Source organism: Pogona vitticeps, chromosome 1, assembly GCF_051106095.1.
Source record: "Pogona vitticeps strain Pit_001003342236 chromosome 1, PviZW2.1, whole genome shotgun sequence".
NCBI lineage: Eukaryota > Metazoa > Chordata > Lepidosauria > Squamata > Agamidae > Pogona > Pogona vitticeps.
The window spans coordinates 186,908,625-186,929,167 of record NC_135783.1 but is presented as its reverse complement, the minus strand read 5'-3'; the positions used below and the strand labels follow the sequence as shown (position 1 = coordinate 186,929,167).

General features: G+C 43.0%; 1 protein-coding gene across 2 annotated transcripts in view; it reads right to left on the bottom strand.

Annotated features, from left to right (window-relative positions):
• The window catches only part of DNAH7 (dynein axonemal heavy chain 7), a 191,915-nt gene that overhangs the window by 115,575 nt on the left and 55,797 nt on the right, over positions 1 to 20,543 (bottom strand). For both annotated transcript variants that reach the window (XM_072979520.2, XM_072979522.2), the window contains exons 19-28: positions 14,989 to 15,182; positions 13,426 to 13,624; positions 9,338 to 9,478; positions 8,010 to 8,222; positions 4,600 to 4,709; positions 3,770 to 3,938; positions 3,417 to 3,519; positions 3,200 to 3,327; positions 1,542 to 1,754; positions 504 to 602 (exon numbers count right to left, since the gene is read on the bottom strand). In XM_072979520.2, coding sequence (XP_072835621.2) covers positions 504 to 602; positions 1,542 to 1,754; positions 3,200 to 3,327; positions 3,417 to 3,519; positions 3,770 to 3,938; positions 4,600 to 4,709; positions 8,010 to 8,222; positions 9,338 to 9,478; positions 13,426 to 13,624; positions 14,989 to 15,182 — 1,569 coding nt within the window. The remainder of the gene's footprint in view (positions 1 to 503; positions 603 to 1,541; positions 1,755 to 3,199; positions 3,328 to 3,416; positions 3,520 to 3,769; positions 3,939 to 4,599; positions 4,710 to 8,009; positions 8,223 to 9,337; positions 9,479 to 13,425; positions 13,625 to 14,988; positions 15,183 to 20,543) is intronic.

Sequence of the window (20,543 nt, the reverse complement as noted above, 5' to 3'; positions counted from 1 at the left end):
GTATTACTGGCATACTTGTAGCACCCATTGTCAGAACTCTTCAGAACCTCCCCAGTGGCTTCAAACATATATTAAAACAGGAAGGGGGGATGGCATCCTGCAGCACCCCATTCCTTATAAGTGGACTAAATAGAAATGCTCCACTGCCAGTGTCTGGAAGTGGTCCTGCAAGTAGGAATGGAACCAGTGAAGCACAGTGTCTTCCATTCTGTGGAGCTGGTCCAAAGGGATACTATGATTAATAGTATTAAAAAGAATTTAAAGCCAATGAGAGGTCTAAGAGGATCAACAGGACAACATTCCCATGTCTTCATCCTGAAGCAGGCCATCCGTCAGGACAACCAAGACTGTTTTGGTACCAAATCCCATCCTGAAACCAGACTGGAATGACTCCAGATAACCCACTCTTAACACATTTATACAGAATCTCAGATAGGCTATAATATAGAGACCCTTCTATTTCTTATCTCTTGGAGTCTTATTAAAGGATTAAAATCCCTTACCTCAAAAAGTGGTAGGTCATGAGATAAAAACTTAGGTAAATTTACATCTATGATGGATCTAAGTAGCAAAATTTCTTCATTTTCTTCTGGATATTTCAGCTATACAAAAGATTAAATCAGTTTCAGAGTTATAATTGTGTTTCAGTTTAAACCCTTCCCCAAATGCCAGTGTTACACACAGATAACTTTTTTTCAGAGTGTCTGATTCTTGGCTTACAAAAAAAAGTACAATAACTTATATGTCACAAATGTATGTCCTGCAAACTTTCACAAAGCCTGATCCTATTTAAACATCCAATGTTATCTTCCCTAAATTCGCACTGCAACTCCCCATTACCCCTAGCCAACATGGCCAAAGGGGTAATGCTGGCTGGAACAATGGGAGTTGTCAGCCAACAAATCTAGAAGGCGGGAGGCTGAGGAAAGTTGGTCTAGGGAGGTGTTTGTGCATTTTTCTGCCTCTAACTCTTCTTTAACACCCTTGGGAACTGGGTGTCAGTCTTTAAGGATACATGCAAACTGGGTTGAACGATGGTCAACTCATCAGATTGCCAGTTCAAAATGACAGTATTAGGACATGAGATGCATTTTCCAGAGCTTGGCTGACTCTGATAAATCTAGAGGTGACCAAATTTCCAGCCAAAGTTCCTCGGAGGGGCTCTGTAACACCTGAATGAAATTCCCTACCATTGCTGGTAGAAGCTTCATGAACCCCTACTACTGCAGGGAACAAGAAAGCTGCTGCTTATAGAGAGGCCCAACTCATCTGACTGAGCTTGGTGGTTGACAAAACCAAGACATACCTGTGGACCCAGCTTCTGTGCAACACAGGAAAACCATATATATGTAAACATGGACCTAGTGGCCCTTCACACAGTGGAATGGCAAATGCAAAGAGCCTTCTTGCAACTATACCTTATGCCCCTAAAAGGCCTTTTGGAATCCAACCTCTGATTTGAAACAAAAGCTCAGTTCTCTTTCTTATGTAGTACCAGAATGCCAGACTGAACAGAATGGGTGCATGATTTTTTTTTTTACCTTCAGATTCCCAGCTGCAGTGAGCACTGACTTCACAGCTCTCATCCCATAATCATAGTGGTGCTGGGAAGACAGCTGCTCTGAACACAGGCGATAGGTAGCCACAATTTTCACGGACAGAGGTCGGGCAGTAACAAATCCACAGGAGTACAGGACAATTTCTGCAATCATGGCATAATCGGGGACCATCATAGCCACCGTCCGAAACAGGGCCTATGAGACAATCATTGATAGCCAGGTTAACTGCAGGATCCTATCATGATGTTTGCCCAAACCAGTGCTTGGAAACACTGCCATGCTGGCTCGAAGATTCTGGAATTGTAATCCAAAATCATAATTTCCTTTTGAGGGATGATGCACTGTGGTAAGGACAGTGGGCAACATCCAGTCATACACAAGCATCTGTCTGTTGACACAAGAGTTTTATTCCCTCTATTCTCCTCCAACCGCACTCCCCCACTCCACCCCTAAATCTGCTCTGAGGTTCCCCTCCCCTTCTGGAGCAGATTGGCGGCAGGTGGCAGCTAAACTCAACTAGAGGTCACCCAGTTACTGGCAACAGCCCCTCAACATAATGGATACAAAATACCATTTAAACATCACACCAAAGTCTTCATGAGCCAGAAACACAAACTGCTAAAATAAGAAAATATATAAAATTGTTGATAAAGAAAGGGCCAGAGATTGGGTTGAAAGCTGAGAAACCACTTATTTTCTCCCAAAAAAGAAAAATGTAAGAAGAGCCCTGCTGGACCAGTCATGGATCCATCTAATTTGGCATCCTGTTTCCAACCATATAACCCTTGGCAAGGCAAACACACAGGCAGGAAGTGAAGGACACGGAAGTGGGTTCACTGGCCCTACGTGGTAGCCCAATGGTTGTTCTTGCTTGTATGAGGCAACTTTCATGCTACTTGGCCCATCTCTGACCTGTCACCTGGCATGGCTTTATATTCATGAAGAAAAAGCATCAGTCTATGGACCACAAGCCAAGGAAGCATGATGTCTCACCCAGCAAGAGGAAGAGACAAAAACATGTCATCACCTCCAAGCAAAGAGTTGTCTCACAAAAGGGTCAAGGTGAAGAAGCTACAACAAAAGCAGAGAGAGGACGGGGTGCTTAAGGACCAACCTCATGTCAGCTGCATGGAAGAGATTCCCTAAATGGTGCCACCAGGTCAAGAAAGAGCGTCAAAAAGGGCAAAAGATGGTGAGCCAAAGGACTGTCCTGTCTGCTGCCCCAAAGCTCTTAGCATCTTGAGGTAAGACCCACAAGATGCCTAGCTCAGAGATGGGAAGCATGTGGCCCTCAAGATACTGTGGGACTGAATTCCCTGCAGCTTCCTTCCACTTCATCTATAGTGATGGGTGAGGGCAGCTGCCGTTCAACAACACTCAGAGAGAGTTGTTTTCCCAGGACCTGTCTTAATCTAACAGCAGTAACAACTGACAGCACTTACCATGAACCTCCTTCTCAGCCCCTAGTACAGCCCAGGAAAAGGCCTGCTTCCCAATCACGACCCTCACCATCATCCACATGCCTCCACTGGTTTCATACTGGAACCACATACCGTAATTCTGTTTCATTTCTGTATTTCATGCTTCGACTTTCACCAGAAAAAATAAAGGCATCTCTAAACAGTGATTTCATCATTTACCTTCAGATTGTCAGGAAGCTCTGAGCGTCCTGCATAGCCAGGATTCATAGTTATAAAGACAGCGCATGTTGGGTTAAGTTTAAGCTCAGTCCCTTCAAATATGAGTATATCGGAGCCAGCATTGATACCTAGGCACAAAGGGAAATATGTATCACTCTATTGATAATTGTAATAGGCCATCTCTTAACTCAGCATACATTAAAAAAAAAAAGATTACCTCTCTGGATAGTAAGAATTTGCTGAGCAACAACAGAAAGTACTTCCAAGTCAATTCTATTAAATTCATCAAAGCAGGCCCAAGCTCCACAAGACAGCAAACCCTAAAAAGAGGCAGACAAAAACCAAGTTTATTCCAAGTACGTAGTTTCCATTTAAAAATAAATCAGACATTTGCTACAAAAGAAAACAGAAGTCTTAATCATTTATTCTACTCTGTCCCTTAGAACCTATTCACACATGTAAAAAGACCAGTACAGGCACACAGCCTGTACTTCTTGTGTGAACATTGTTAAAATGGTGTGCTTTTGATGCTTAACACTAAATGTTCCCCCAACAGTCATTCATTCACACCTTAAAGAACTTTCCCAGTGCGAGATAATCCAGTCCGTCAGAACAATTGAAAACCACACACTGCTTGGCGACCGCCTTTGCTAAGTCCTTTGTCGTTTCCGTTTTCCCTGTTCCAGCGGGACCTTCTGGGGCACCGCCGAGATGGAGGTGGAGTGCACCAAAGAGTGTTCTGGAATTAAAGAGGAAAAGTGCTGAAGAAGAAATGCCTTGCAAATAATGGAATAGCGGCTGAAGCACTGGTTTTTTTCTTCTTCCCCTTTCTATTCTTTATTATCTGCCCTAGGCGGATTTATCTAGAGCAGGTGTTGAACAGCAGTGGGTCCAAGGCAACACAATGGCAGTTTACAACAGTACATCATAGGCATCGGCTCAGTGTTATGAAAGCACCAGCATTTCGAATCTCCCACTCAAACATAGATACCACTTGGCAAAAATAAGTGAATGAGTGAATGAACCAAAAAAATAAGTTAAGATATCCACTAAATCTTAAAGCTATACTGAGTTCTCTGGATAGAGGGAGAGACATAAGTATTTTAACAAACACATACATACAAAAACAAACAAAAACCACTGGATACTGCCTTAAACAGAAAACACCTGGCATCATATACTGTAGTGATTGACCTTCCAAAAGAAAAAGGCATACATGCTACATTAAATGAATAAACTAACTGTGCAGATCCAAATCATGCATAATCAAATATAATAATAATAAAAAACATAGACTTGCGATTTTCCAATGTGGCAATTCCCAGTAATTATGTTCTTCCTATTACATAACACAGATACCCCTTTTGTTTCCACAGATCATTCAGGAACTTGTGGTTTACCTGTAGCATCTATCAGTAAGAGGGGTAATAACCAATCTTGGGGTATTGCCAAGATATTCATATCCATAGCGCAAGCCAGCATTGATCATTTTTGTTTGCAGATGCCCTTCCTATGGGAAAACATAAAATTTGCAGAATAACACAATTGAAAAACACGTTTAACTGGCAGGGAAAGGGCAACCATTAAAGCCTGGGCCTCACTGGACACAGCACAGGATTCTACTTTTACACATAGCAACAGCCTCCTTGGGCCATCACTGTGTTTAGTTCATTTGTAGTCTGATTTTCCAGACAAACACTTCCCAAAACACAATAAAGTATGAATAAGAACAGCAGCTTGAGAAATAAAAGTTAAAGTGATCTGAGATAATATATTCACACAAAGGTTTTGGCACGGTTTATAGGAGTGAGGGCAGGCTTCTGGAAAGCCCCTGTTGTTGTTTAGTCGTTGTGTCCCACTCTTCGTGACCCCCCTGGACCAGAGCACACCAGGTCCTCCTGGCTTCCACTGCTTCCCAGAGCTTGGTCAAATTCATGTCGGGAAAGCCCCTAGCACAACGCAAAGGTCTTCAGCACGGGGGGGGGGGGTGGCGTCAGGTTTCGTCACCAGTCCTGTGCTCCGTACCCATTTGTGTGATCTTAAATAGCACAAGACCAAAGAGCAGACCTTAGGACTAGGATAGGTTCATATTGGCGTAAGCAGTCCTTCAGATAACCCGGCACTAGGCTATTTTAGACACATAGCACAAGCAATCTAATAGGAGACCAAAAATAGAACTGTAATGAGTATAAACTGACGTATGATGAGCATACAATCAAACTATATGTGATTATAAATGTCCTTTTTCACTGAACATGTATTGGCTGGTTAGTTTTTGTAAAAGACTCAAAGAGTAGCAGCTTAGACAGAGGTGATGTTTACCAGGGCCATGGCAGGTCAGGTGGGAAAATTTAATCCTCTCCCCCTCTCCCCTTGTAATCCTAACAAAAACCAATCCTTTAAAGTTGCCTTGTGCTTTTCGAGGAAGGCTCCTAATGGCACTAACAGGACACCATATATCTAGCTTAAACCTGAATTGAACATCAAGTTCCTATGACTTGCATTTTAGAACCTTATTATTTCCATCTGGTTTATGAAGGTGCCTTCCAAAATGTCTATTTTTATTTCTAAAAGTCTCTGTGTTTCATACTTTAATATCAAACCATACAATGGATTAGCATTTGTTCATTGTTTTCCCTCTGCGAACAGGGGAACTGCAACCATCCCTTTGGCAAACTCTAAATCAAGTCATGAAAAAGACACCAGCTAGCAATTTGGAAAATGTTTTGACGCCTCCTTCTTTGGTGAAGAACAATGTAACAACTTCAACATCCTCCAAATGTTCCTTGACAGCAATCTGCTTAATGACTACCATAAGACACTATATAATTCCATTTATTTAACCATTAAGTGGGTGAGTAAAAAAAAAAACAACAACACACAATCCTATGCACTTTTAAAAACTTAAGATACTTTATTTGGTATTAACCTCCGTGGCTCTCAGCCCACTTCATTATATCCCTGGAGTGTTATCTCAGTAGCACTACCATTATAAAGAAGTGAGAAGGGAGACATGAGAAATTTAATAGAAAGGCAAAAAATTCCGGCATGGTGACAATTTTAACAGCGGTTGGTGTGTCACTCAATGGTCACTGGCAAGTAATATGTGCATCTAAGCATAAGTAAGTGGATTACTATATGTCTGTGGTAAAGAACGGGACGTGGTGGCACTGCAGGTTAAACTGCAGAAGCCTCTGTGCTGCAAGGTCAAAAGACCAGCAGTCGTAAGATCGCATCCACGTGACGGAGTGAGCTCCCGTCACTTGTCCCAGCTCCTGCCAACCTAGCAGTTCGAAAGCACATAAATGCGAGTAGATAAATAGGTATCACCACGGTGGGAAGGTAACGGCGTTCCATGTCTAGTTGTGCTGGCCACGTGACCACGGAAACTGTCTACAGACAAAATGCTGGCTCTGTGGCTTGGACACAGGGATGCGCACCGCGCCCTAGAGTTGGACACAACTGGACTAAATGTCAAGGGGAACCTTTACCTTTACCGATGGTGAAGAAAGGTATTTGTCTAAGTCAAGTGTAAGAGAAGAACATAGCCTTGTTATGAAATGTGAGGGGGTGTACTCACTTCTGTAATATACTGTACACTGATCCTTGGAGGACTGAAATCAGAAGGAACCAAGGGTAGAAGAATGCAAAAATTGTAATGGACCAAACTGTGGTCAAATATGTACATAAATGTATATACTGCTGAACATGTGAATACTGCAACAGTGTACAACATGAAAATCACAATAACAGAATAAGACTGAAATAGTACCATCAAAATTATGTGGGGTTAGAACAGTGGACGAGGTACCTTACAGCACAAATGTCGAGAGACTGAAAAATCCTACATTAAGGCCACTATTTGGAATCAGCCTGCGGAACTGCTGAAGTCAGAGGGCCCCATATCTACTCTACAGATTCAGTCCAGAAGTGTACCATGGCCATCAAAAGCTATGGAGATACTCATGGCCATCTCATGAGAAGGGAAGACTCCCTGGAAAAGACCCTGATGTTGGGAAAATGTGAAGGCAAGAGGAGAAGGGAATGACAGAGGATGAGATGGCTGGACAGTGTCTGCAAAGCAACCAACATGAATTTGACCCAACTCCGGGAGGCAGTGGAAGACAGGAGGGCCTGGTGTGCTCTGGTCCATGGGGTCACAAAGAGTCGGACATGACTTAACGACTAAACAACAACAACATGGAGAAATTGAGAAAATAATTAAGGCTGTCCTTTGATTATCTCTTCCCTAACAAAGGTCATCTTTCAGGAAGAACCAGACTGATATGGTTCCAAAACCAGGCACAAATCCAGACAGGTAAATACATCTCTTTCAAAAATCAGGTATTTTAGGCCCAGCCTATTCCAGATAGCAGTTACACAATTAGAAGCACTTTCCTTAAGAAGTAGAGGACCTAGATATTCCACCATAACGTTTCTACAGCTTTCTAAGTTGCAAACCAGGCTGCTTTGATTTGGTGACTGGTTATAAGAGTAACATCTGGAATACTCCAAGAAGGTTTTTGCAAATTAATTTTTACCTTTGAGTCTCCTGCAAATACACCAAGTATGCTGGGAGCACGTCAATTTTTTTAAAAGGTCATTTTTATTATAAACTGTATTACGTAAGGCTGTTCGCCATCTTACCTCAGAGTCCACAGGAGGATGAGTGATGTATTTCTCATTGTCAGGAAGGGGGAAAAGGGCTCCCGCCCCGTGTCTTCCCCCCCCCATGTCAGCAAGTGAGCCCAAATGGGGAAAACTGCAAACAGAAATTACCTTCCAATAGGATTCGCAGGCTCTCACCTACCTCCCAATAGTATCTCAGCTGACTGAGCCATTCAAAGTCACTCTCGTCCGTGACCTTCTTGCTTACAAGGGATGCAAGAACGTCCCTAGCGTGAACGTCCAGAACAACGAGGGCGCCGAGAGTTACACGGTTCTGCTTGGACAGCTTCCCTCGCACCAAGGTGACAATGCCATCGATTTGGTCATTACATTGGTTCAGGTAATTCTCCATGGCCTGAGTGATGGGGGGAGAGAGAGATCCAGATGAGTGGTCTGGCCGGCTAGCATCAGATCAAAAGAAATACTCCAGTCAGCATCCTGCTGGTTCTGTGCAGCAGAAAATAGACACTCATGCAAGCAAGCCTACCTGTGCTATAGAGAGCCAAGGCATTCCTCGTTTCCTTTGGTCATATGCTTATGCATATTTAAACTCATATACTCAAACTTAGAGCAAGTAAATAGGGTGAAATTTTAAAAACCCTGCTGTGCAATTCCAGAGATAGCTCAGTGGCGTAAGTCTTTGGCTGCGGAGCCAGAGGTTGGGAGTTTGACTGTTCCCGGTGCCTCCTTGACAAAGGCTGGACTCGATGATCCATAGGGTCCCTTCCTGCTCTGCAGTTCTAAGGTGGTGGTGGTTGCTGCACTGTTTTTGCCAAGAAGATTTTGGCTGCAGAGCAATGCCTGGGCTTGCTTGTTTGCAGTTTACCTCTGGGATCTTGCAGGCAATAGTATGTTAGTGTATTTTTTGTGTGAGCTTGGAAAAAATTCCCTTTTTGAACTACACGTTATAGATTTCCCCCAGCCAGCATGGCTGGAGGATTCTATAAGTTGCAGCTTCAAAACATAAGTTCTGTGTGAGGGTGCAAGAGTCAGTGTTGCAGGCGAAGGAGACAGGTGACGGAGTGGAGCAATTCACCCCATGAAGCACCTGCAGTTTGGCTGACTGCTACCCAAAGCCAGAATGGCACCCTCTGCCCATGTCAAGTGAATGAGATTAAAGTCTTTTAAAAAATCTCTGGTTTATGAATTTGGGGTATTATGCTTCTGCACCCACAATTCAAAAATGGAAATGGCCCAGTATTGCTGCACAATATTATGCCCGTGTTGCCAGCAGGAAAAAGGATACCAAAGTTTGCATAGCAAAGAGTAGCCTGAATGTTGATGACACCAGTGGCAGCAGTCAAGATGGTCTACAGGATCCCCTCTTCTGCCCACTACCATTCACCAAGTGACAACTGACTCCACTTACCATTCAAACATACAGCATTTTTTATTTTTATTTTTTGCAAGTGTGAAAGATCAGAATTATTAGTTAAATAGCTCAGTCACATACAATTCAAATACGCCTACCTGCTGGCCATTTTTCATAGCTGCTTGCACTTCCGAAGTCCAGAAAGTCTGGGATACACAAAGAACCGTCTGTCCCGGCCACTCCCTTACCCAGTCTATGCGGGTAGTTTTGGGGTAGGCTTCTATTGCAGCACCAATCACCTACAAGTAAGAAAAATGTCAGAGAGGCAACAGGTGGATGTGAAAGCCTTCCTCTCTTTTCACTCACAAGTACACATGTTTGGGTCTAACTTGGATTGGCCCTGCCAGTGTCCCTGTCTGTTTTCCTTCTAAACTCACTTCCTTGTCCTGCAAAGAGGCTAAAAAGGAAAATAACTCTATCTGCACCAGAGGAGCTTCTAACCATGGGGGTGGCCGGTGGGAAAGAGAGTTTTGTGGGGTATATCTGAGCCTCTTTGGGGGAAGATTAACAGGGCCTTGTACACTTGCAAATCAGAAAAGCAGTAATATTAGGCATCTGCTATAGTGTGTGGTTTAATCTGAAGATACACGTCACCTAAAAATGCTGCCTTAATCCTAAAGGCTCATGAAACTTAGATTAATTTGAGGAAAAGCAAAGCGAAGTGTGCTGGTTATACACCACCCCATAGTGCTTAAAGCACTCTCTGGGTGGTTTACAATTTAATTATGCACATATCCCCATGCCCAAGAGCTGGTTACTCAATTTACCAGCCTCAGAAGGATGAAAGGCTGAGTCAAGGTTGAGCCGGCTACCTCAATCCATTGGGATCAAATGCAGGTCATGAGTAGAGTTTTGACTGCAGTACTGCAGCTTAACCACTGCATCACAAGACTCTTGGCATTGTTTGGATGGTACATAGACAAAGAAACACTGCATTCCCATATGATAGTAGGAACAGGAATGCAGTCGTGCCCCGCTGGATGATTACCCCATTTAACGATGAATCCGCTTAACGTTGACGTTTTTGCGATCGCTTTTGCAATTGCAAAACCATGGTTTAAATGGGGTTTTTTCACTGTGCGATGATCAGTTCCCTGCTTCGGGAACCGATTTTCGCTTTACAACGATCAGCAAACAACTGATCGTTGGCTTTCAAAATGGCGGCTGGCTGAAGAAAATGGCCCCCCGCTGTTTTTAGGACTGATTTTTTGCACTACAGGCACCGGAAAATGGCCACCCTATGAAGGATCTTCACTGGACGAGCAGGTATTCAGCCCATTGGAATGCATTGAACGGTTTTCAATGCGTTTCAATGGTGTTTTTTTTTTTATTTCGTTTGACGACGTTTTCGCTCTACAGCGATTTCACTGGAATGAATTAACGTCGTCAAGCGAGGCACCACTGTATACATCCCCATGTGGATTCCCTCACTGAGGTCTGAAAAGCATATTTCCTCTCCACTAAAGGCATAAGTTGTTTCTGCATTCCATGTGTGCAAATCTGTTTGGAGCACCCTATGTGTTACAGATCACATGGCAAATGTTATGGAAATGCTCACTTGCACAACCATAAGAGCACGGATGTTCAGCTCAGTGAAGAAACTGAACCAGATCAATGCTCTTTAAAGTCCCAAGCTTGGCAGCCCTGTCCAATTCCAAAAAACTGAACTGAAGCTGCTTTAGCTCCCTTAACTCTAAAAAGAATAAATCAACTTCTGTCTTAGGATGATGGAAGAAGTGTTTCTAAACCTAGTCTAGCCTTGATCGACATAAAAGAAAAATCACAGGTTTAAAGATTAGCCCATTCAATGCAGCTTTCCCATCTAAGCACCAGGAGACAAGGCCAGAATAAAACAGCCCTTGACAATTACTGTATAGTTAAAAAAAGAAAAGAGAAGGATGTGATTAATAGAGAACAAGGCCAAAGTGCTTAATGAAGTGAGCTTAAAATGAAAACAGAATAAAAAAAATAAAGCTACTAATTCACCATTTTTATCAGAGTGCATTCAAAGTGTGACAAGCTGCCTCACAAACAAATGCCTTTCCTTTCTACATCTCTAGCATAGCTTTGCTGGGGTTATGGGTTTTGTTCATTGCTAAGTATTTTGTGAGAAATACCTGTTTGACTGCATATGAAGCTGAGATAAATAAAGAGGAGAGGGAATACAGTGATGCCCCGCTTGATGATTACCTCTTTAGACAGCACGAAATTGCTTGACAAAGACTATTTTGCGATCGCTATAGCGATCGCAAAATGATGTTTGTATGGGGAAAATCCACTTGATGACAATCGGTTCCCTGCTTCGGGAACCAATTTTTCGCTAAACAACAATCTGATCGGAGGCTCTCAAAATGTCTCCCCGCTGTTTTGCTGACCTCATTTCGCAAGACAGGGAGCGGAAAATGACCGCCGTATGGAGGATTTTTGCTGCCCGAGCAGGTATTTCCCTCATTGGAACACTTTGACCAGTTTTCAATGCATTCCAATGTTTTTTTTTTTTTCGCTTGATGATGATTTCGCTGTACAGTGTCTTTGCTGGAACGGATTATCATTGTCAAGCGGGGCACCACTGTATTTTGAGAAGCAAACAGGTTTCATGGCAATTAATAATGAAACAAGATCAGAGACAAAGGAACCAAAAGAAAGAAAAAGTAAATATGGCCTCAGTTCCAGATTGAATAAGGAGACTGCAATCTTATTAGTTCCCCTAGAAAGCAAGAAGGAAGGAAGGAAGGAAGGAAGGAAGGAAGGAAGGAAGGAAGGAAGGAAGGAAGGAAGGAAGGAAGGAAGGAAGGAAGGAAGGAAGGAAGGAAGGAAGGGTAAATACAAGTAATATGAAAATTTGTACTAATGGGACAAACGTGGCACTGGAATAAGGAAATGGACACCAGTTCAGGTAACATTTAATACACAACACATTAAAGATACAGACCCTTTAAGAGTATCTCAAAGATTGAGTGCTTGTACCACCAGTTACGTCAGCCATTCCCAAGCTATAATTGTCATTGAAAAAATGTGCAAGCATATATACACAACATGATCCTGTCCTACACTAGGACATCCCAATCAGCTCTCAGTAGGGAATCAACAAATGGAAAATAAAACTCCAAGAGCATGTATACTTAAATACCTGGCAATGTGAGATTTTAGTTTCAGAACATTTAATCTGAGATACACATGATGCAATCTTTCGTTTATCCTGTATTCACTATATTGTCTAGTTGGATGAATACCCTCAACTCAGCAGGAAAAGAGAAAAATGGACTATGAGACAAATTGACTCAAGAAAAAAAAACCACAACTCTGAGTTTGCAAAACCTGAACAATAAGATCTTTCAGAGATTACTAATTCACAGCTGTGGCCGTGAGGCGGAAGTGACTTGATAGCACATAACAACACTTTCCAAAGCGGTACAGATTGGTTTACCTCTTTGAAAAAGCTTTGAAAAGTGAGATTCTATATTATATCTCCCAGAATCCCCCAGCAAGCACAACGATTGGCCGGAAGAATCTGGGAGCTATAATTTATGTTGCACCACAAAAAGCCACTTTTCTTAGTACTGCTCTTTGGCCTACAACATACCATTTTCAGTAGTGTCCATAGGTCACATCCCACAGAGGGTCAAAGTATTAGTGGCATTAATTGCAAGTAGGCAACTGTTGCACATAGTTTTACTGAAAACTGAAAACAGCCACTGAAAGAGGGGTGGATAGGAGAGGAACCAGAGGACTCGGGGTGGAAAGGTAAAGGGCAGTTAACTCTTCCTTCCCTGCTATGGCACAGACTGAGAAACCCTTGCCCAAAGCTGGCATTCACCCGAGGAGGGAAACTCACATAATACTAGAAGAAATATCTCCCCCAAGGCTAACAGTAGGGGGAAGATGGGGGTCCTCAAAGTCATGGTAGGGAGGAAAGGGTTATGTACCAAAGCACACAGAGGCTTCCAGAACAATGAATGTTTCTCTCCCTGGCCAACAACACCATGAGGGATGGGGGAGAGATGAAGAAAGGCAAAGGGAGGGGGAATTGCATTTTTAAAATTCCTTCTACAAAATTATCATAATATTTAGTTTGGTTCTGAAGAGAAAGGAAATGTCCCAGAGATTTTTAGAAATAAGGATCATATCTCACTGTTTTCCTGTGGTTTGTTACAGAATAAATCCAACCCAGGTGTGATTTGTTTACCTTGTGGATGGAGCTCACCATGGCTGTTTCTAATTCAACCAACCATTTCTCCACTTGGCCTCTAGCTTTAGCTGTTGATATCGTGTTTATGAGTTCTACCACCTCCCCTTCGCTGCTTTTCATGTGTGTAATATCCAAGACTTCAGTAAACTCAACACTTGCTATTCCTTCAAAACACTTCTTCAAGTGAGGCTTCACCCTGGTGAATTAAAAGAGGGGAATAAGAAACAAACTTCGCACTGCAGAACTAGTTACAACTCCTTCAAAGAATAAGTTAATTACACTCTATATATTAAGATTAATAGCCTCATACTGTCTCAACGAGTCAACTGTTACTTCTTCCCACAGAGAACGCCTTCCATTCTTATATTACACTGGCAAAAACTTCATCTCCATCTATTAAAGTCTGCGTATTTTGTTGTAAATCCTCCTCAACGCCTATTAGGCTTGGACACAGCAGCTACTAAAATAGTCCTACTTAACTTTTATTAGAACATCATCAGGAATACTATGCTGCTTTAAATAATCTACAGACACGTATTTTTGATAACCATTCCATAACATGACATCATGTTCCTTGCTGTTGCTGAGACCTTGTCTCAAGCCTTCAGTAGGTACGCATGTTCAGAATTTCCCCCCCAAAATAGCAAATGCACCATTCAGTATACCTTTATTACTGCTAGCACTAGTCAGGTGCCACCTATGGTCAAATCAGCAGGGGTATAACACCACAAAATGGCGGTCGTCGTTCTGCTTCATCTGCAAGACCTCACAGGGGATGCAAGTACCTTTTGTCTCAGTCTCTGTGTGCCTGGTCAGGATTATCCTTGCCTACCTCATCTTCTACAGATTACCTTGCCCAATCTGATTATTTGCAGATGTATACTTGTCTTCTCATGACAGCACAAAAGATAGCAAGGAAGAAAGTAGGGAATCCTTTGAGGGAACAAGGTACAATCAAAACATAGAGGGAGGGAAGATGGATAAGTGAACATTATGTATTGGGATCTGGGAATAGAGAGGTGGGGCAAGCAAGGCTAGGAAAGGGCTTTGAAGGTAAGAACAAGGAACTTGAGTTGAATCCAGGAACCAGTATAACAATTAAGGTGCAGCATCACATGAGAAATGAGGGATATGGATGGTTTTGCCAGTAGGATGCTGAAGAGAGATGAGGAGACAATGGTGAGACAACAGAAGGCTGGAGAGGATACAGTTGCAGTAATCAAGAGATACCCTGAAAAGGTTCAGTCATGACCTGCACTTTTGCTGAGGGGACACTGAGGAAGCGCTGTATGTTTGCCTTTTGTAAAACAGGAAGGGACAGAATTGTTCATTGGGTTGAATATGGGGAATAAGGGGAGTCAAAGATGAAGCCATCCATCTTATTTAACAAAATTTCTGTTCAACAGGATGGATGATAACATTGCTAATTGTTTTTTTTTAAATGGGTGTATACATCATTTGAACAGAACCAATACCCTACCACTCCAAAACATATAGCCCTTAATGAACTTTACAAAGAAAGCAATGGTTCCCACAGATGTCTATCAAATAATACTCTACCGTGTGGGATCTTTGGTCTCTGAGAGAATTTCAAGGAGTTCATCGTTGGATAAGAAGAAGAATCTGGGGAAAAACAGACGCTTCTTTTCTAAATACTCGTTCAGTCCCTTCAGAATTAATTCCAGGAACTCGTTGCACTTCTTCAGTTTTTCCAGCATCTTGTCTATCATGACCACTGTAAGAACATGTTTGTCCTGAAGGGGAGAAAAATAGTAAGTGAAAATTGATCCCTATTTAAAAGCTGGGTGTTAAGTCTTTCATTGTTCCCAAGGTAGCCTCTAGAGCTCAAAAGAATTTGATCCACTTTCTCCAAATTCTCCTCCACAAAGTTTTGATGAAGAATAATCCTTCAACACTCTCCAGCTCCTTTGCTGACGGCATTCTGCTTCATTTTTATTCAGGCAGGCTTCAGCACTGCACATTGGCTAATTTTGACAATGACACACCAGTGTTTTTGATCTGCAGTTATAGCGATTCAAGTGCTGCTGTTTGGCTACCTTTCTATATTTTTGCACAATTACCACTAATTAACGAGGTGTTGATTGCATTCCTGGGTGCACATGCCTTGGAATGAAACCTGCACCATATTAACTAGCTGCAATATGTCACCCCAATTTACACCACTTATGCAAGAATAAATGGTTCATTACATTCTGGCCTCCATCTTTGTTAATATCCTTAATAGGTTCAGTCACAATCTTGTAAGGAGGAAATAAACTTGCTTAATAAATAAGGAGGGGCAACTGCTATGCTAGGTGCCACTGGAATTTGCCAGTAGTTTATGACGTAAGATGGGGTGTATATTCAAATCTCTGGAAACGACTTAAAAAAATTTTTAAAACAAGATTTGCAATAAGGTCATGTCTTGTTTTAAAGGAAACTTGCGCTTCCCAGAGGGAGGTGCAGGTTTCCCACATCCCTCATTTAAAGGCAAAATGTAATTCAGCAGTTCTTCAGCCATCCAATTTGGACAGGGGAAACTGCTGTTTAAAACTCCTCACTTGATTCTCTTAGTAAATTGGTATTCTTGTTGGTCAGAACACATTCCGCTTTTTGGTACTAACTCTCCTCTTCTCCTAGCCATTGATGCTTTCATATTCCCTGTTCTACCTCATGGAATTTATTTTGATAGACCTCCTAGGCTCTCTAGACAAGTTTCACGGGCACAGGAAAAGGAGGTGGCAAGGATGCAGGCAATGTTCCCTCGTAGAAGTTGATATTACAGGAAAAAGTCACAGCAGCTATTCTGCCCATATGTTTGTCTAAGCAAATAGCTGGCTTCTCCAATGTTTCTGTACATTCGGACAATGAATTAAGTCATAACAATAATTCACGCACATTCTCTCGGGAAAAGGAACACCCGAGTTCATTTAGAGATGGGCACGAACCTCGATTCGGAGGTGGGCGCCATGTGTTCTCTCTTCCCCCACCTCCCTGGACAATGAACCACTCAGAAGTCAAAAGAATGCTCCTCTCCTTCTCCTCTTCGGCTGTTCAACCAGTACCTGGCAGGAGCACAGGTCTGCCTGTCCCGCCTCCTTGTCTGAGTGGGCGATCAGCCAAGAAGGCAGGGCAGGGAAACTCGTGCTCCTGCTGGGGACTGAACAGCCGAAGAGGAGGAGGAGGAGAGGAGTACATGCTGGCTGGTGAGTGGAGAATCCAGCCAGGAAGGCAGAGGAAGGAGGTTCATGCCCATCTCTACTTTGGTCTCTCAGGAAGTACTTGCAGATTACAAAACCCACAGTCCATTACCATTGGTTACCTGGCAATTGAAGTCTAAAAATATTATCTGAAGTCTCTAGGTTCTCACCCTCTCCACTGAGTGATGACCAATGTTTCCTCAAAGAAAATCTTTGGACAACATGGAGACACGAGGGCTTCATTTTCATATAAAAATACCAAGCCCGCCAACACGTGCCCAGACTGATTACCACCCAGATCCAGAACCCGCCGGACCACTTACCGCATGGCACGCGGCATGTGTGGCCAGCGTATGCCCTGGGCCCCAATCATGGCAGTAGCCTGGATGCTGTAGTCCTGCCTTCCTGCTCATCCAGCCATTGTGGCAAGGGGGGTGGGAGGATGAGTCTCCCTGTTCAGCCACGGGGTTACAAATAGGAAGCCCCTCTGTCTGCTATCAATACTATGATAAAGCAACGCTGCAAGAAAACAGCCAGCACAGTCTAAAATCTACTATCTTTGTTCGTCAATGTGTTCCCCCCTCTTATTCAGATTTTGCAAATGTCCCTCATTTCAAATAAATGTTTTGCTGGGATTCACGATGTCTCTTGCATTCTGCATCAGTACTGCCAAATTCCATATTTCGGCGGTTTTCCTCCCACTGCTTGCAGCTGCTTAAATCATATAGAATGTGATGCTAAAGAACAAAGCATGTACACACCCACAAGGAAAATGCACAGGTGTATCATGGCAGTAAGTGCAATGCACACAAGTTATACATGCATACCATGGTGCAGTTTTGCCCCCACTTTAAGAAAAATGCCTCCAGAGGCCCATGGTAGCTATTTTCCTTTAGAATATTGAACTCTGTTCATCCCCCACCTCAGCCTTTTCTCTGCCCACCCACCCTCAACCTAAAGAAAAAAAATTAGATGTTTTGATTAATGCTACATGAGCACCCTCAAGTGGCAATTGTATGCAAGTTCATTGCTTATATTTACGACAGACCACATCACAGATTTTGAAGCTTTCCTTTAGAAATATATTTGGAAATAACGCCCTGTCTCCACAATTTAGATACTTAGTGCATACCAATATTCAACAGTTCCAGCTCCGGTACAACTTGGAGAATAAATCAAATTACATTTGTTTTTAAAAAAGCAGTGAAGTCATTTGCAGGCGACTTGCAGATAAAGAAGCAGCATAAAAATAAAATTAAACCATGGTTAAGCGTGTGGAAAATGTTACACATCGAAATGATTGCATGTTCACAGATTCTTCTCTTGAGATAATTTAAACAGCTTCTTTCATTTGACTTTACATATGGACAAGGATTGCTGCTTTACACCATTTTTGTTTATCAAAAATAGCAACGAAAGCCAATAGCAATTTCCTCTTCTTTGACTGAAGCCACACAGAGAAAACAAATATTCAAAACAGGGGTAAAGTATAGGGCAATGGGGAAAAACGCTTTCACGATTTCTTGCTGTCTCGGTAAAACATAACAGCAAGTCAGAAAATCTACACATACACTCAGTTTTGGTTTATGCTGATAGGGATAATATGTTCCCGCTATAAAATCTAGCTGCAGTTTCTAGACATATACTGCCATCTTCTGGGGAAACATTCCTACCTGTTCATTGACAGGGAAATGTCAAAAATATATAAAATAATGAGGAAAGTAGTAAGGGCAGTTCCACATTTTACATGCTGACTAAAATCCTATTAGTGCAACTACATCTGTGTAAGACGGACAAGGTCATCAGGAGGGCTGATTTCCTGCCTCTGTCCCAAGACTTCCACAGCTCCCTTTCGTACGTAAGTGGGAAGCCAGGGGAACTACAAGATGGGTGGAGGAAATCCTTAATTACCGAAACTTGCCACCATGGCAGTGACACTGAATTCACCACTGGGGTGATACTGAATTTGCCGTGACAGTGGCAAAGATTTACTCCTTCCTTTCTCTTCAAAAGATGATGTGTTCAGTTGCATGTGCCTTATTTATTAGCAGAAACATGCTTCTGAAAGTGCTTCCCCCCCCCCCCAGAATGCAGCGCATCCCTTGCTTTCAAAGCGAGCAGTCCGTCTGAGACTGGGAGGCAAGACCTGGGACCAGCACACACCTCACGTTAAAAAAAATTTAAAGGGCAGGTTCATTTTTGCTAATGGCTTTGAATTTGGTGATGGGATGAGGGGAGACCCTTGTGGAGACTTGAGTGGGCCTGTGTAAGTGGACGCAGCCTGGGTGCAGCCCATGGACCATGGGTTGCCTGCACTGTCTCCTACAACTTGCAGGAACTGCATTTTTCTCCTTGCACAACCCTCAACTCCAGGCCTTGATTCCCCTTGCTGTCCAACCCGTTCCACTGGCGTCATACAATCTGCTGCATAAGACACTGCACAACTCATGACGACTTCATTTGTGGCTGAGTGTGCTTGCTCATGCTAGTTCTGCTGCTTCTGCTGGTGGCAACTTTTTTTTCTCCAGCCTAATGTTGGATATAATCCCCTGTGCCTTGCCTTACAGAGGACCGTCTTTTGTTTGAAAGGGTTGTTAGAGAACAGTCCATGATCTGAAGGCTCTCCAGCCATAAGGGTCAGCAAGAGAGGGCCTTGATGCTGTCCATACCGCATGAGTGTAGCAGAAGAGCAACCAGGCGCACAGGTTGTCAGTCACAGTCTTCCCCATTGAGGTAGAATGTACAGTATTGTATTTCTATTTAAATTTGATCATGTACTTCTAAATTTGTGTCTACTCACAAGAGGACAACCCAGAGAAAAATGCCGAAGGGTGACAGAGGTAGCCATGGATTTGGCTGTGGCATCAACAGTATGCCTAGCTGAGAGCATTTGTTGTTTGGCAACTGACAGTCCTTCTTGTTGGAACGTTTGAGACAAAACCTTTTTGTCCTCGGGAAGTGCCTCAATGAAGGTGGACACATTGTCCCAGAGGAACCGCTGGAAAGCACCCATGGATCCTTGGTAGTTGGAGACTCTCATGGTGAATGCAGCGGAATGTCACATTTCCAGGGGATACAGCAGGTGAAAGTCCAATAAGTCAGTCCAAAGTCAGAAGTCTGGGGGATACAAAGCAGATGCCAAATTGCCAAAGCCAAAACACAAACCGTAGTAAGACGTCAGAATCCAAGAGTCAAGTAAGCAAGGTTCAAGATAGCAGGAACGTGTACGCAAGCCAGAGAATGGATTTGTTGCTTCCACAAGCTTCCAAGCCTCTGGGTGCAAATTTTATAGCAGCAGCAGCAGTCATCTAAACACTTCGTCCTGCTAAAACTCAGGGCTGGTCAACCTGATGTTCCTATGGGAAGCATTCATGTGAGCCTCAAACCTTCATGTCATGAGTCTTTGCCAAAGCTTATCCCTTACTCTGGCTACTGGGGGAGGAGAATCTGGTGCTGATTCAGTTGTCTGCAATTCTGATTGCCCAGCATTTTCCCCAGCTGTAATTAACCCCTCAGATTCCAGATCTTCTTTGGCTGAACTCATGACACAGAAGAGTATAGCCATCTGCCCATGGAGTCGATCTGCCTGCTGTTCTTATTGGGTGGTATGAGAATTTGACGATGTTGAGATCAAGATTGGGAAGCCTCGACAAAGACTGAGTTTGGGGCTGGTTGTTTCTGAAGAAAAACCACTCCTGGATCATGAACTCGGTAAAGATTGTTGATGTGTTTCGACATCGAGTGAGACGAAGCCAGTTTCGTCCACGAGCACAGGGCAGTGTTAAGTAGGGATGGTGACATACAAATGTAAACCAGAGTTGTGGTATCCTTGGAGATTGGATCGTAGAGATGACCCACTGGTTCAGTTGTAGGTCTGTGTATTTGGAGATCCAGGGACTTAGCCATGTGCACCAT